Source organism: Labrus mixtus, chromosome 16 (genome assembly GCF_963584025.1).
Source record: "Labrus mixtus chromosome 16, fLabMix1.1, whole genome shotgun sequence".
Taxonomy (NCBI): Eukaryota; Metazoa; Chordata; class Actinopteri; order Labriformes; family Labridae; genus Labrus; species Labrus mixtus.
This window is the reverse complement of record NC_083627.1, coordinates 25926387-25940358: the sequence shown is the minus strand read 5'-3', so window position 1 is coordinate 25940358 and position 13972 is coordinate 25926387. Positions and strand designations below refer to the sequence as shown.

The 13972-nt window shown below is 46.4% G+C and overlaps 1 protein-coding gene across 8 annotated transcripts in view; it reads right to left on the bottom strand.

Annotated features, from left to right (window-relative positions):
- Positions 1 to 993: 993 nt before the first annotated feature.
- The window catches only part of ahdc1 (AT hook, DNA binding motif, containing 1), a 14285-nt gene continuing 1306 nt past the window's right edge, over positions 994 to 13972 (bottom strand). The window contains exons 2-6 of one of the 8 annotated variants that reach the window (XM_061059096.1): positions 8564 to 8755; positions 6986 to 8308; positions 5128 to 6854; positions 3202 to 4906; positions 994 to 2274 (exon numbers count right to left, since the gene is read on the bottom strand). In XM_061059096.1, coding sequence (XP_060915079.1) covers positions 3208 to 4906; positions 5128 to 6854; positions 6986 to 8188 — 4629 coding nt within the window. In that variant the 5' untranslated portion in view covers positions 8189 to 8308; positions 8564 to 8755 and the 3' untranslated portion in view covers positions 994 to 2274; positions 3202 to 3207. The remainder of the gene's footprint in view (positions 2275 to 3201; positions 4907 to 5127; positions 6855 to 6985; positions 8309 to 8563; positions 8756 to 13972) is intronic. The other 7 variants (XM_061059097.1, XM_061059099.1, XM_061059102.1 and 4 more) reach the window with 7 other exon arrangements.

Below are 13972 nucleotides of genomic sequence, written 5' to 3'. Positions count from 1 at the left end.
TACTGTTAGGCTTAAACCTTGTGATTTTAATCGACTTATTAACCTGCAAGCCTGAATAGGGTATAATTGTCCTAACACTCATTGAGACAATACAGGTTCTGACTCAGCTTGCTAATTGTAAGTAGTTTGCAGTAGTTTTGTTTGAATTCAACACAGACAATAATCAACGTATTGATGCCTGTCCCAAATAAAGGTATGGGTCATTTTAGACCAAATTAAATAAAGGCCCCGGCTATTAATAGAAGTTTTACGTTTTTTTAAATGCTGTCCTATTGTATTAATTTGATATGGAGGAAATGACTGACAGAGAGCTTTTGCTCTCCAACCTCTTTCTCTCTGTCTGTCATGTCATGTTGTTGACAGTGCGTGTCCTCTTCCACCATACAGTGGAATGTCACAGCAAACACATTTCCTCCGGCCATGTCTGAGTCTATTTAGTCAGCCTGTTGACAAACTGTACACAACATGCAGCCAGTAAACTTCCCCCATCTGCTTTCTTTCTCTCTTAGTCCCTCTGTCTGGCACGCACACACATACACAAGCTGCAGATGTACAATGTTTGCTCTATTATATAGCAAGTTTCCCCGTGAGGATATACCATGAACACAGGGTCCCTTGATGTCAGTTTTTTGTACCAGCCTTTACACTGTACCTTAATACATTTCCTTATTTGGTAGCGACCATGTGAAACAACATTTTTTGCATTTTCTTGCAGTGGCTTTAAAACATCTCTGACAATCTTTTCTTATTTCCTCAGTCTGTTTTTTTTTCTTTCCCCTCCAACACATCCTCCATTCCTCTCCTCCCCTCCCTTTCACTCCCTGTCGAATTGTGTCCTTGACTGAACTCTCTCCCTCACAGTCCCAGACAGCCTGGGTAAAGCCCAATACTCAGGGAGGCTCTAAAACACACACACATACACACACGCATACACACACAAAAACATGCACACCTCCCTAAATCCCATAGAGAAGCAGGATACTATAGACAAGATTACCAATGGCAAGAACAGAATGTGTATTTAAATATTTTGCACCTTAGATACATACATGATATGTAACAGACAGATATACAATTTTTTCATCACAAAAATCACCAAACAACACAAGACCACAGAAAAAAGAAGGGAGAGAGTGAAAGAAAGAATGAGGCCCCGCCAAGACTTTGGTGTCTGGGGTGTTTCACTCATTTTGACCCCACAGCCGCACACACACTCACACACACACAAACTCACATAATTGCATACATACACACAAATACATGCGTTTCTTCAGTCACGCAAGCACGCCCTTCTCTGTTTCACATTCCCACACAGAAAACCACAGTCTCTTTGGGGCCGTTTTGTGATTTCAATGTCTCTTTCCCTTGTAGTTAAAACAGCAAAACACAGGATGTTGGGTCTCCATGCTGCAGTCCTCCCCCCCCAGCAGAGATACCATGGCAGGACTCCGAGGAGGGTGTGTTGATGATGGACCTTCAGAGTGAAGAGGGGGGCCCCTGGCTTGGAGCTGAAGTCGTATGTACAGATGCTGGTATTTTCGAAAGCAGAAACTGGTTAAGTCCACTTTTCTCCTATGGCACACGACACAAGGAGTGCACAGAGCAGGACATTTGCTAGGCTCATGGCATTTAAAAAGGAGTTTTGGGCTCAGATGCGTTGCAGGCTGGGGCACGAAGACAGAAATGCAGGTTTACGTTTTGGTCAGTTGCAGACCACATATGCTGGTTTAGCAGAGGGGGGAGGTTGAGAAAAAACACAGGAAAGACACAGGAAGAGAGATAGCAGTGTGATCCTAGCATTTCAATATTGCAGATGTACAGAACAGGATCAGAAACATGGGTTGAGATACAGACTTGTGGGAAAAAGAGTCCTCTGTGTAGATACAGAAAGACTCAAAGGGGTGAGGAAACAGGTTTACACTCTGTCCGTCAGCATCTAGTATTTCTCTGTTTGCTCCTCTCAGCCATTCTCTTATTCCAGTAGAGAGTGCGAGTGAGCGTACGCATGTACATTTCATTTTTTCATGTTCAGGTAGTGGATAAATCTGCTCATGCGTGTCTGTGTTTGTGTGTGTTTGTGGTTGTGTGTATGTGTATGTGTATGTGTTCATGCTTAGGTACTAGGTTGCTGCAGATCTTGATTGTCAGTGCTGGAGAATTAAAGCTTTACTGTCCGAAGCTGGCAGCTAAATTCTCACCCTTCAATTCACAGTCTCTCACAAAGAAAGAAAAAAAGAAAAAAATGTTTGCAAATCTGGAAAAGCTTGAATGCACCTACAAAAGAGAAGGAGAGAGAGAGAGAATATAAAGAATGATGGGTTATGATTATTGTACACTTATTGAAAATTATAAAATAAAAGGCATTCTATTAATTAGAAACTAAACCTTAACACAATTTCAACAAGCCGTGTAAAGATACTTTTCCAGCACTGTTTGTACTGTATTATTGTTGCTTTTAAAATGTATTTCTGTTGATTTATATATTTGTAATTTCTTTAAATTGACTTTCACAGCTTGAACATGTTGTGAGACATTAGCTACACTAAAAAAAACAATCCAATCCACCAATTACTTCAATTAAATGAGATAATTGGCACATATGGAACTAACTAAGGGATCTACAAAAGCAGTTAATAAATTGAAAATTCTTTTAGCAATCCTCAAAAATCTTAACCTCTTCTGGAAGTGTTCACCAAGTACCTTTTACAAATTCACTGGACTCCTGAACTTGTTCAGTCTCTGTGATAGCCAATTGAGCTAACTTATGAACTTGTGATAGTTGGAGGATGTGCTATACACTCTTTTGTTTGTATTGCTGACATATCAGAGTACACTTACTGTAGCACATATCAACACAAAAACAGTCTAAATAACCAACACTGCCTGTACATGCACGTGACACAAATTGCTCCCTATCCCACTTGTATTGCCCTGAAAGAAGCTAGTAATAGAGTGTTCACAAAAGCAAGTGGGCAGTTTCATGACTGCGTTCTCTTTGTGTGGAGTTAGGGCCTGTGTCTCCTAACACCATTTTTGCACTGGCAGCGGCTATTTTCTGTACAAAACCAATGCAGCTCAGTGTTTCAGTGCTCAGTTTCCCAAGCTGTGTTTAGGGGAGGCTCTATTGAATCTTATTGAGTTTGTATGTCGCAACTGCTTGAAAGTGCTTATTTTGTTTGTATAAAGGTAACATAAACTCACCTGTTGTTACAGGCTGGTGACGCTGAAGCTGTCGTCATTGGTTGGGTCCAAGAGTTGGCACAACACACCACCTCCCTGAGCTGCCTGGGAGGGGTACCGCTGTCCCATGGCCTGGTAGGATTGGTGGGACAAGGAAAAGCCGCTAGTGTCCTCTTGATGGGGTGAGGAGTCCAGGGAAGGTTTGGGGTATGGAGAGTGAGACAAGGGGCCTTGGCGGTGGCCTGTGCTCATGGAGTGGGGAGTCAAATCCTGTTTGTTGGGGTGCAAGGTCGAAGGAGGGCTACACTCCCCATAGAGCACAGGAGTTGAGTGTGAGTGGATGCTTTGACTGGGGTTGGAGTGTGTATGGGACGAAAGGCTGGAGTTGCTGAGTGTGTTGTTCCCATTGGGGTTTGTGTGGGAGAGGGAGTTGCTCTGGAGGTGTGAGGTGGGATGGGTGTTGCTGAGTTGCTGTGCATTGTGTTGGTGTGTGTCATGGCTTGCCTGATTAATATGTGTGTGTGTGTTAACATTTGGGCTGGCGAGGGGATGACTATGTGTATTTCCATGAGGACTTGTGTGTGGGTTGCTGTGAGTGTGTATGGCTGTATTTGAGTGTGTGCTGTGTGAGTGAGGGCTTGGGCTGCTGCTGTGAGACGTCTGTCCGTACCAGTAGGGTGAACTGCAATAACTGGGAGAGTCATACTGCGAGAACTGTTGGTCTTTTTGAGGAGGGCGGTGTTGGGGACTGAGTGCAGTGCCACAGTGGGGGGTTACCCGCGGGGAGGGGGAACAGGATGGGGAGAATGTCCTGGAGGGGACAGGGTGGTAGGACTGGGGCGGAGGAGGGGTTGGCTTAGGGGGGTAAGGGGGAGATGAGACACTGGGTGAGAGGGAAGAGGAGGACTCTCCAGGGTACAAAGCTGGATATCGCTCCTCAGACGAAGGTGTGGATGGATGGGCAGAATAAGGGGAAGGATACTCACAGGGGTCCTGAAGGTAGGTGGAAGGTGGTGCAGGATTGGGAGTGGCCAGGGGAGAGAGACTGCTGCTATCGCCGCTGTAATAGTCCAGCCCCTCCTGGAATAATCCAGACACCTCTGGACCTCCAGCAGTCACTGCTCCACCCGCTGCTGACACAGAAGCAGCTTTGCCCCTGCCTTTTGCCCCTGTTGGCCGCTCTCTATGACATGAAGCCAAGCCCACTCTACCCCCTCTAGACCCTCTGCCCCGTCCTCGCTTTGGTCCAGGAGTTGGGGTTGGTGAGGGGCTTGATGGGGAGTCAGAGTGTAAAGCAGAGCCCCCTTCTTTTTCTTGTTCAGTCCGTTTCCTGCGTCCTCGTCCAGGTTTACTTGTGCCCCCACCCTGGAAAAGGACATTCTGGCTCCAGTTATATGATGGCCCTGAAGCACTCTCATGCCAGTCCATCATCAACTTCTCCAGGCTTGATAGACTTGACTGTCCCCCCTCTCCACTAACAGACACAGTATCACTGTGTTTATACATACCACCCGTGGAACCAGCTCCACTACCAGTGGCTGCAGAGCCAAGATGTGAAGAGTCAGAGGAGGATTCTGATAGACTTTCATGAAAAGGTTGTCGCTTGGCTTTCTGTGGGGTGTAGTTTGAGATATCCAAGATGTCTTTGGACTCATTGGAGCCATATTCACCGTAGCCATGATACTGGTGCCCAAAGCTGTCTGTTGACCAGCCACCATAACCTTGTCTGAAAGGAAAAACACAAACACTTATTGTAAACAGCATCATAAGTTCACAAACAGCACTGAGCAATATGTGATAATTCATATTTATGATATCACCTATGTCTTAATATTTTCACGTAAAATCATATTTTTGAGGTAAATGCCGTTTAGAAGGTTTTTTTAATTCATTGGATTACTTTCTAATCATGTTTTAAATGATGGTAGGTACCAAAATGATTTTTACCTGTAGCTCCACTGATTGGAGTTGTAATGTTTGTAACCTTCAGGAGATGAAGAGGAGCTGAAGGGGCTACCTTTGGCCACAGACATGTACCCTCCTCCTGGTGATGTGGGTCCTGTTGACTCTCCTCTCACAATGGAGGAATGGCCTGCTACAGAGTATCCACCATAGCCTCGCTTGGCCCCTGTCTGGTAATTAGAGAAACCCATTTGACCAACAGCACTGGCTTTGCCACTGCCTTGTCCAGATCCATATGTAAAGCTGCAGTCTGAGGATCTCTGTGGCACTGCAGGAGAAGTGGAGGAGTAACCAGGAGAGTAATGGCCAAAAGAGGCAGGGTGAGGGGAGCTAGGGGAGTGTGAGAGAGATGGAGGAGTTGATTTGGGATATGCAGTAGTGGTTGGGGATGTTTGGGCCAGGCTGGCATAGCTGTATGGCGGCCTGGCTGAGGGGCAGTTGGTCTGGGCTGAACCATCCACCCCAGAATTTGCAGCCTTGCTGCACCACTTGGGGAATGCTGGGGACCAGCTGGGCCCCGTAGCTGGACTAGATGGCTCATAACCAGGAGTTGATGAAGCTTTGCGGGGGTCAGATTGCGAGGAGGAAACGTCCAACAGGTCAGATGAATCATCAGAGTCAAGTAGTGACCGGAAATATCCAGCAAAAAGGCCTTGTGAGTCGTCCCCTACTGGCCCAACCCCTCTGTTTCCTCCTTGGCTGCTATAAATGCCTCCCCTTCTAACCTCACAGGAGGAAAAGCCCCCTCTTGGTGATCCACAGAACTGAAACCCACCAAAACCTTTTTCCTTTCCAATTCCCCCCTCCTCCCCCCAGCCACCTGACCCATTGGGCCAGTCTTGTCCAATTGAAACTCCCTCTCCTTTTAATGCACCATTTTTTCTTGCTCGTCTCTTCTTGACTATTTTCTCTCCTCCCGGCTCGGTTCCTACAATACCCCCTCCTCTGCCAACCCCACCTGCACCCTTTCCCCTTTTCCTAGGTAAACCAAATTCAGACAGAGGGCTCAGTTTATGCCTCTTGCCAATGGATTCAAAGAAGTCACTGAAGGTGCTCTTATTGCTCTCTTTGCCCCCAACTCCCCCTGCTGCTCCTCCACCCCTTCCAATGCCCCCTCCTCTGCCCCCTCTAGCGCGTCTAGTCCCAGTGAGCCGATGGAGCAGGGTGGATATTCCAGGGTTTTCCAAGGGGGTATGAAAGCTTTCTGGCTCACTGGGTGTCCAGCAGCGTGGGGGAGAACAGCGGCCAGTTGCAGGGGGCTGGCGGTTTAAAAATGCCAGTTTTGAAAGAACATCTCCATACTCTGTTTTCACATCGTTAGTATCATTAACATAGGAAGGATAAGGGGAAGGGAGTTTAGTCCGACGTCTCCTCTGGGGCTTCTTGGTTGGCTGGTCTGCATTACAAAGAGTAGTCCCGGGATTCGAAGGCTCTCCTGGTATTCCCGGCTGGGCCTGTTTAGGTGGACGACCGCGCCTGCGTTTGAGAATTACAGGCAGTTCTCCAGGAGGGAACATCACCATAACACTCTTTCCATTATTCTTCATACGTAGAAGTGCAGTTGGCTCTCGTACTGCTTCTGTGGCAACTGAACCACTGTCATTGACTTTGTCTGTCCCTGTAATTGTCTCCAAATTGGAAATTTTGTAGCTCTTTTGTCGACGGCTAAGGTTGACAGGAATGCGAGCAACCTTGACAATAATTCTCCTTACCTATAAAGCAGAGAGCAACATAAAACATATTGGATTGCAAGTTGTATAAAACAACAATTTAATACATTGTTTAGAAATGTGTGTCACGTCAAGTATTAACCACAATGATTTGTAACTACAAATCAACTTACTCCGACATAACGCTTGCGTCTCTGGTTATTGGCAGGAGTTACCCCCATCTCTGCAACAGGTTCCTTCTTCACAGTTAGCAGAGGTGAAGGGATAGAGGATGTGTTTGTAAATGTGAGATGAGAGGTAATATGATGAGCTAAGGACTGTGCTGCCTGTCGCCTTTTCATCACACTTTTGGGACCTGCTTTTTGGACAGATTTTGGTGCAGGCCTAGATCTGGATTTAGGCCCAGGTCTATGCCCAACTTTGGGCCCAGGTTTGGGTGTAGCTCTAGGGACAGGTTTTGGAACAGTTAAGGGAAGAGGAATGTCTGTAGGGAAGGGTGTTTGGGGGAGAACAGCCCCCACAGAAGAATGTTCTTGATTCTCACCAACAGCTACCTCTTCCTCTCTAACCCTCCAAATCTTCTCCTGTAAAACTCCATCCTCCTCCTCTCTTTCTCTTTCCCTTCCTGCTTTCTTCTCCCCATCCTCCATACTTCGCCGGAGGCGGGAGGATTTGCGCAGGTGACAGGGAAATCGAGGACGCCCAGAGCTGCGGAGTGCATACTTTTTCTCAGCCTCAGCAGGAAGAGCAGAGAGGTCTGTGTTTGGGTTTTGATCAATAGGGATTGGACAAAAGGTTGAAGGCATGTCTGTCTCTGCAGTCAGGACTGAGTCTACCACCTGTTTGGTGGAGGCCAGATGATTGCCAAGTGCCAAAGACAGAGGTGGAGATAAGGTTGTGTGCTTGGCCTCTGGAGAGAGAGTTCTTGAACATTCTGATCCTACAGATACCATTTGTGAATTGATATCCATTTGTCCACAGCTATCCATACGTGAAACAGCCTGTGCATTGACATCTTGGTCTATGTCCGTTTGCATGTTTCTAAAAGTCTCTGCAAATGCTTCTGTCTCAGGCGTAGTGTGTGTCTCCAACGGCCTCCGCCGGCAGGGGTTGAGCCCCAGCCTTCTCTGTAGATGGAGGCCGTTTGCCAGGGAGGCAGGAGAGGAGGGGAGGAAATTGTCAGAAGTCAATGGTGCCAGTACATCATTGAAGGGATTCTCGGACCCCTCCTGGGGCCCAAACTCCCTGGTCCAGAGCTCTGGCCCTGCCAGTCTCTCCAGCCCCACCAACAATGCTTTTTCTTTTGCCTGAGTCCCACTAAAGCCCACTGGAGCCCCAGTTTGGCATGAATGTAGGTGATCTGACAACCTACTCATTCAGTATACAGTCTTGCTGGATATGAGGGAGAAAAAGAGGGACATTTGATACTGCACGAAGAGGAACATTTTTCCCTTGTAGTTTTCTTCATGTAAAAGCTGGCACAAATATTCAAGGACCTATGGACAGAAATAAAAACAATATTGTCAACTTTATAGAAGGTTGAAAAAAAGTTTACATCTTCTTGTTTTATTGAGGAAGTTTAATTTAAACTGCATGCCACTAATTATTTGTAACAGTAAGGCAGCAGAAATGATAGATGTGATAGAATTGTCAACATTTTGGCAATGGGCCGTAAAGCTAATCCGTAATGCACTTTAATCTATTAACTGTGCCGCCCACACAGCAGCATTACAACATTAAATTACATTTACCATTCATATCCTGCTAAATTGGCTGCTTTTACCGAAGAGTGGCGCTGATTCTGATTTTGATTCTGAGTTGAGCCTCACTCTGTCTGCCTGACTGGCTCTGTTCTGCAGGGGATCATTGGGTCATCAATACTGCAGTGGAGAGCTCACATACTTCTCTCTCTCCCCTCTGCTCCTGTCTTCTGCCCATGGCTGCTAGATTGAGAGAAAGACACAGACAGTGCAAGAGAGAGAGAAAGAGAGAGAAGAAGGGACAGGGAGTTGAAGAAGGTGGGGGAAAAGGGAAGGATTGGGAGGAGGGTGGAGCAGAAAGAAAAAGAGAATAAGAGATTAGTACATGATGTCAGAGCACGCATCAGACCAGACGAGAATCAGTATTTTGGTGGGGGCTGCACCATCTCGCATCAGACGCAATTATTGTGGAATGACTTGCAGTATAAATTTTTAACTCTCTAATTGTAGTTAATATTTCATTTGAATACACAGCTGCAGATTTTGGGTGAACGCATGTAAGCCTGTGCCACTTTATCTATTCTATTCTAACACACACTGAGGATCGTCACTACATGATAATGAGCAGACTCACTGTGTTGTGTATTGTGTATGGGATTGAGTGTTGTATTTTCAATCTCACCAAAAGTAGATGTAAAAATAAATTAATTTTAATAAATAATTGAGTAGTGCTTGAAACCACGCACACTAATATACACAAAGTACACACACTGCGTGCCACATTCCACCAAAACTATTCAAATGCCGTACAAAGGACTAGGGAGGGTGCAACAAGAATGAGAATGTGTGAATAATCACAGCCACCAGGGGGAAGCAGAGAGGTGATGAATAGAGAGGTGATAAGAGAATGGAGAGATGAAGGTGACAGGGAGATAGGAGCAATGGAGGGATTTTAGAAACCCAGAGCAGAGAAGAAAGGGAAACAGACTCAATTCTTACAAAATCTGGACCACACGTGCTATCGGACTAACGTGACACAATAACAAGCATGCGTACCCCACTTGCACGCATATACAGACACTGCTGGCTCCAAAACTGTACCAGACTCTCCATGCTGTACACTACAATCCCATCCATCCTCAGATCTCCCTCTCCAACATATGGCTTTAATTTGGAGGGAGGGAGAGAAAAGGGAGAAAGGAGTGCAGGGAGAGGAGGGGGTGAAAGATGTGAGAATGAGCGCATGAATGAGTGAGAAGGGTGAGAGACAGAAGAACAGAGATGTGAAAGATGTGATTGAGATAGGGAAAGGATGGGACGTGGAGAGACAGAGGCAGAGAGATAGAAGAGGGAGTGAGAAAAAGTTGGTGACGGCAAGAGGAGGAGAAGAGGGGCAGAGTTTTGCTGTAGCTGATTTTCGGGCTGCACGCATGGAGCAGACCACGCTCAATGTTCTGCTGCTCTGAGGAATGACACAACTAGGACGGACAAACACAGTGATGAACACACACACAAACATATACTTTCTTTAAACCCCTCACTCTTTCCTTCCCCGTCCCTCTCCTCTTTCAATTCTCACTTTCTCTGACGTCTAATTAACAACATTCATTAATTAAGGCTTTATCTGACCAGTGTGCAGGAGAGGGAAGAACACATGCTTTAATTAAACATTACTGCACATGCGCTTACACACACACACACACACACACACACACACACACACACACACACACACACACACACACACACACACACACACACACACACAAGCACTGCCTCTCCCAGATGCATGCGCACACTCAGGAACATGACACATACCAACACACAAAGACACAGTCAAATATGCCCCCACAGCTTCATCCTCCCACACAATCACACATCAATTTGCACATAAAGACCGCACATAGCACGCACACACAAATACAGAGTCACACACAAAACAAAGACACACATGCAAATATCCCTCTACTGTGCTCGGCGGGAGGCATTCTGACAGGGCTTAGATGCCAGCCAATCAAACGCTCCCACTATGAATCATTGTTTAAGCAAATACTCCTGACATCTATCAGCTGCTGCAGTTTCAATATATTCACTGTCATGTGTGGCGTTTTGGTGCAGTTTAGTGTCAATGGCTCTGGGGCTTTGCAACACACTGTGGCGTTGTATTGTCTCGGTGAAACTGCCAACGGTGTGCACAGCTCCCACACGATGATCTGTTGAATCTGTATCCCAAAGAGCCCCTCTCATATTTACATTTGATGTTAGACGGTTTTCATCTGCACATGAAAAGTTTTTTGTAGGCTAACAGGAAAGGCAATATTACAACAGGAAGTATTCGCAAACATGACATTGTGAGACAGATTCTGTCATTTTCCAGTTTGGACAGTTGCCCTGTTGTGCATAGTCTGAGAGCTACAATCATTCTGTACATGGTAGCTGTACAGTATATCTATACTCTTCCCATCTATCTCACTTCCACAAAGGCTTGCAGACTCACAGGCCTGCAAGCAGCAGCTCTCAATGAGGAACTAGACCCTGTGTGTGTGTGTGTGTGTGTGTGTGTGTGTGTGTGTGTGTGTGTGTGTGTGTGTGTGTGTGTGTGTGTGTGTGTGTGTGTGTGTGTGTGTGTGTGTGTGAGAGAGAGAGTGATTGTGCTCGCATGCATGTGTGTGCGCCTGCAAACGTGCACATGTATGAGTGTGTCTTCCTGGATGTGTTTGTAAAAGCACTCACTGAGCTCTAACGGGTGTGCAGTTGTTGCTAAGAGACAGGCAGCAGCACTGAAACAGCATGGGGGGGGAGGGTCTGTAAAGGAAGGGGAGATGTGGATGGGAGAGAGAGAGAGGTACTGAGAAAGAGGTTGGGGAGGAATAGGAGGGGGGAGCTCCACAGAGAGGTATAGCCAGATAAGAAAAAGGAGGGATAAAACACATAGAGAGGAAGATGGAGAAAGTGTATGTGAGGGCAGGAGAGGGGGGAGGTGGGGGAGTGGGTCCACAGAGACTGAGTGACACGGCACAGAAACTCAGCTACTATCAGACTCTAGTTCCTCCCATCTCAACCCTGATGCAACCTCAACCCTCAGCTCCAACAGCCTCAACATACAGCGCATAAGAATGTACAACTTATTCTAAAAAAAATGAAACAATTGTTAAAAATATAAGAGCAATACTACAAAAGACAGTTTATAAAAGCCAACTTCAAGTCCTGCTAGAGGAGTTTTCAGTGTGATGTACTATGGATAATGAGTATCTGTCTATCTTGGCCAGTGTGATGATATGTTATGTCATCACACTGAGAGAATAAAACACGAGAATAAAAAAAAAAAAAATCAACTTTAACAACATAGAGATCATCTTAAAATTATAGATTGACAGGTTTGATTTAAATACCTTAGTTTTCTTGACACTGTTGGAAGAAAAGTTTTCAATATTTACTCAAAACTCAGCCAAGCTGTGCAAAGTTTCATTGCAATAAAATGGATAAAAAACATTGAAGTTCAAGGTCTGCCTTAACTGCAGTGCATTGTGGCCCAACAGGCAGTAACACTGGGGGAAATTTGATTTGCCAATCAACAGACACTTTTCGGCTGCTTATAGTATGTGTGTGTGTGTGTGTGTGTGTGTGTGTGTGTGTAATTTTGCCAAAGATGGTGAGGAATGTTAGAGGCACATATTGCAATACCTGGGCTAAGATGCTTGCACACAAACTGCCACCAATAATCCTCCAAAACAGGATTGAATGAAGGCTTTAGCAGACTGCTGTTACATGCAACACACACACACACACACACACACACACACACACACACACACACACACACAGATGTCAGTCAAACAGAGACAGTCCAACTCACACACTGACATGCAGACCCTCCCTCCCACCTACTCACACTCTCCTTCACACTGACCTCTCCTCTGTTTCTCACCCACTCACATCACACCAGTCCTGCCTGCCTGACTCCCTCCAAAAAGTCCCCCATCACCACCTCCTCCCCAGCTGCAGGAAATTCCTAATGATCTCCATCATCAGAGTGTGTGCTGCTGTATCTCCTGCCAAGAGCGAGCACGAGCACACACACACACACACACACACACACACACACACACACACACACACACACACACACACACACACACACACACACACACACACACACACACACACACACACACACAACATAGCAAACAGGCACACAAAGCATATAAATGAACAGAGAGTAACACATAAACCATATGTGCAGACAAACAAAAAGGCAGACAGACGTTCACACGCACGGAGACACACATCTAACGTAAACAGACTTCACACAGAGCAGATACAGTGGCGGCTCAGCCAAGGATGCACACACGGGACAGGGGAAGAAGTGGAAACGTTAGTCAACACAAAAAACAGGACCCCCCACCCCCCATCTGACTGTCTCCCTATCTGACTGTTGGAGTTATTTTAAGAAGTGGAGGACAGTATACCCCTTCCTCTTCCTCCATCACTACCCTTCCTCACTTTTCCCTCTCTGATCTCTATCCCTGCACACCTCCCGCCCCCACTGTCTCTCCCACAACACACCCTCCGACTCCCCAACACCCCTCCCTCATCCTCAACTCACACTAGCGCTCTCTCTCTCTCTCCTGTATCTCTCTCTCTCTCTCTCTTTTCTTTTTCTCCTGCAGGCGGTTTCCTGGCGCTGCTGACGGCCGCCCCTCACTCGAGTCATGTGACCACCCGTGCCAGCTGGGAACAGCTAGGAGTGTGCACATGTTACACTCAAACAGGGACACACATGGAAACGTCTGGAAGCACATGCACAAACACATGCAAATACAGGAGGATGAAACCCACCACTTAGGTGCAAACACAGAAAGGCTCCCATGTATGCTTCATGCAACTGCACACACACACACACACATATGTAGCCTACATACAAACACAGAGAAAGTTTGAGTAGGATGCACACTCACACTAATGTACACTCCACCCACTTAAAACCTCACATATCAACACATTTAAACGCAGTCAAGCTTTTCTACCTCACACACAGAAGACACACAAACCAGATGCTTGGACCCCAACACACTCTCAGACCTTGAGGCCAGTGTTTTGGAGAGGGGGCCTCTATGCTGTGGCCCTGACTTCCTGACTCCTCCTCATTTCCTCCCTCCCCATACTCCTGTTCCACAGTTGCTGTGGGAGAGCCTGCTGCAGCGCCCGTTGCCAAGGAGAATGCTGCTGCTGTTTGAACAACAATGGCTGCCTTGTGAACATTCCAACTGTAGGAACTGACAGCTCATCAGCCACAGTCTCCCTCAACAGACACAAATGCTGCTCACACAACACACGGACGATACACCGCTGTACCTCTCAGAGTCTTGGCCTCAAGCCTGAGCGAGGTAACGCTCTCCACACAAACACACACACATCTTTGCACGCTCTAAGAAATTATGACTTCTGCTGAGAGGAAAA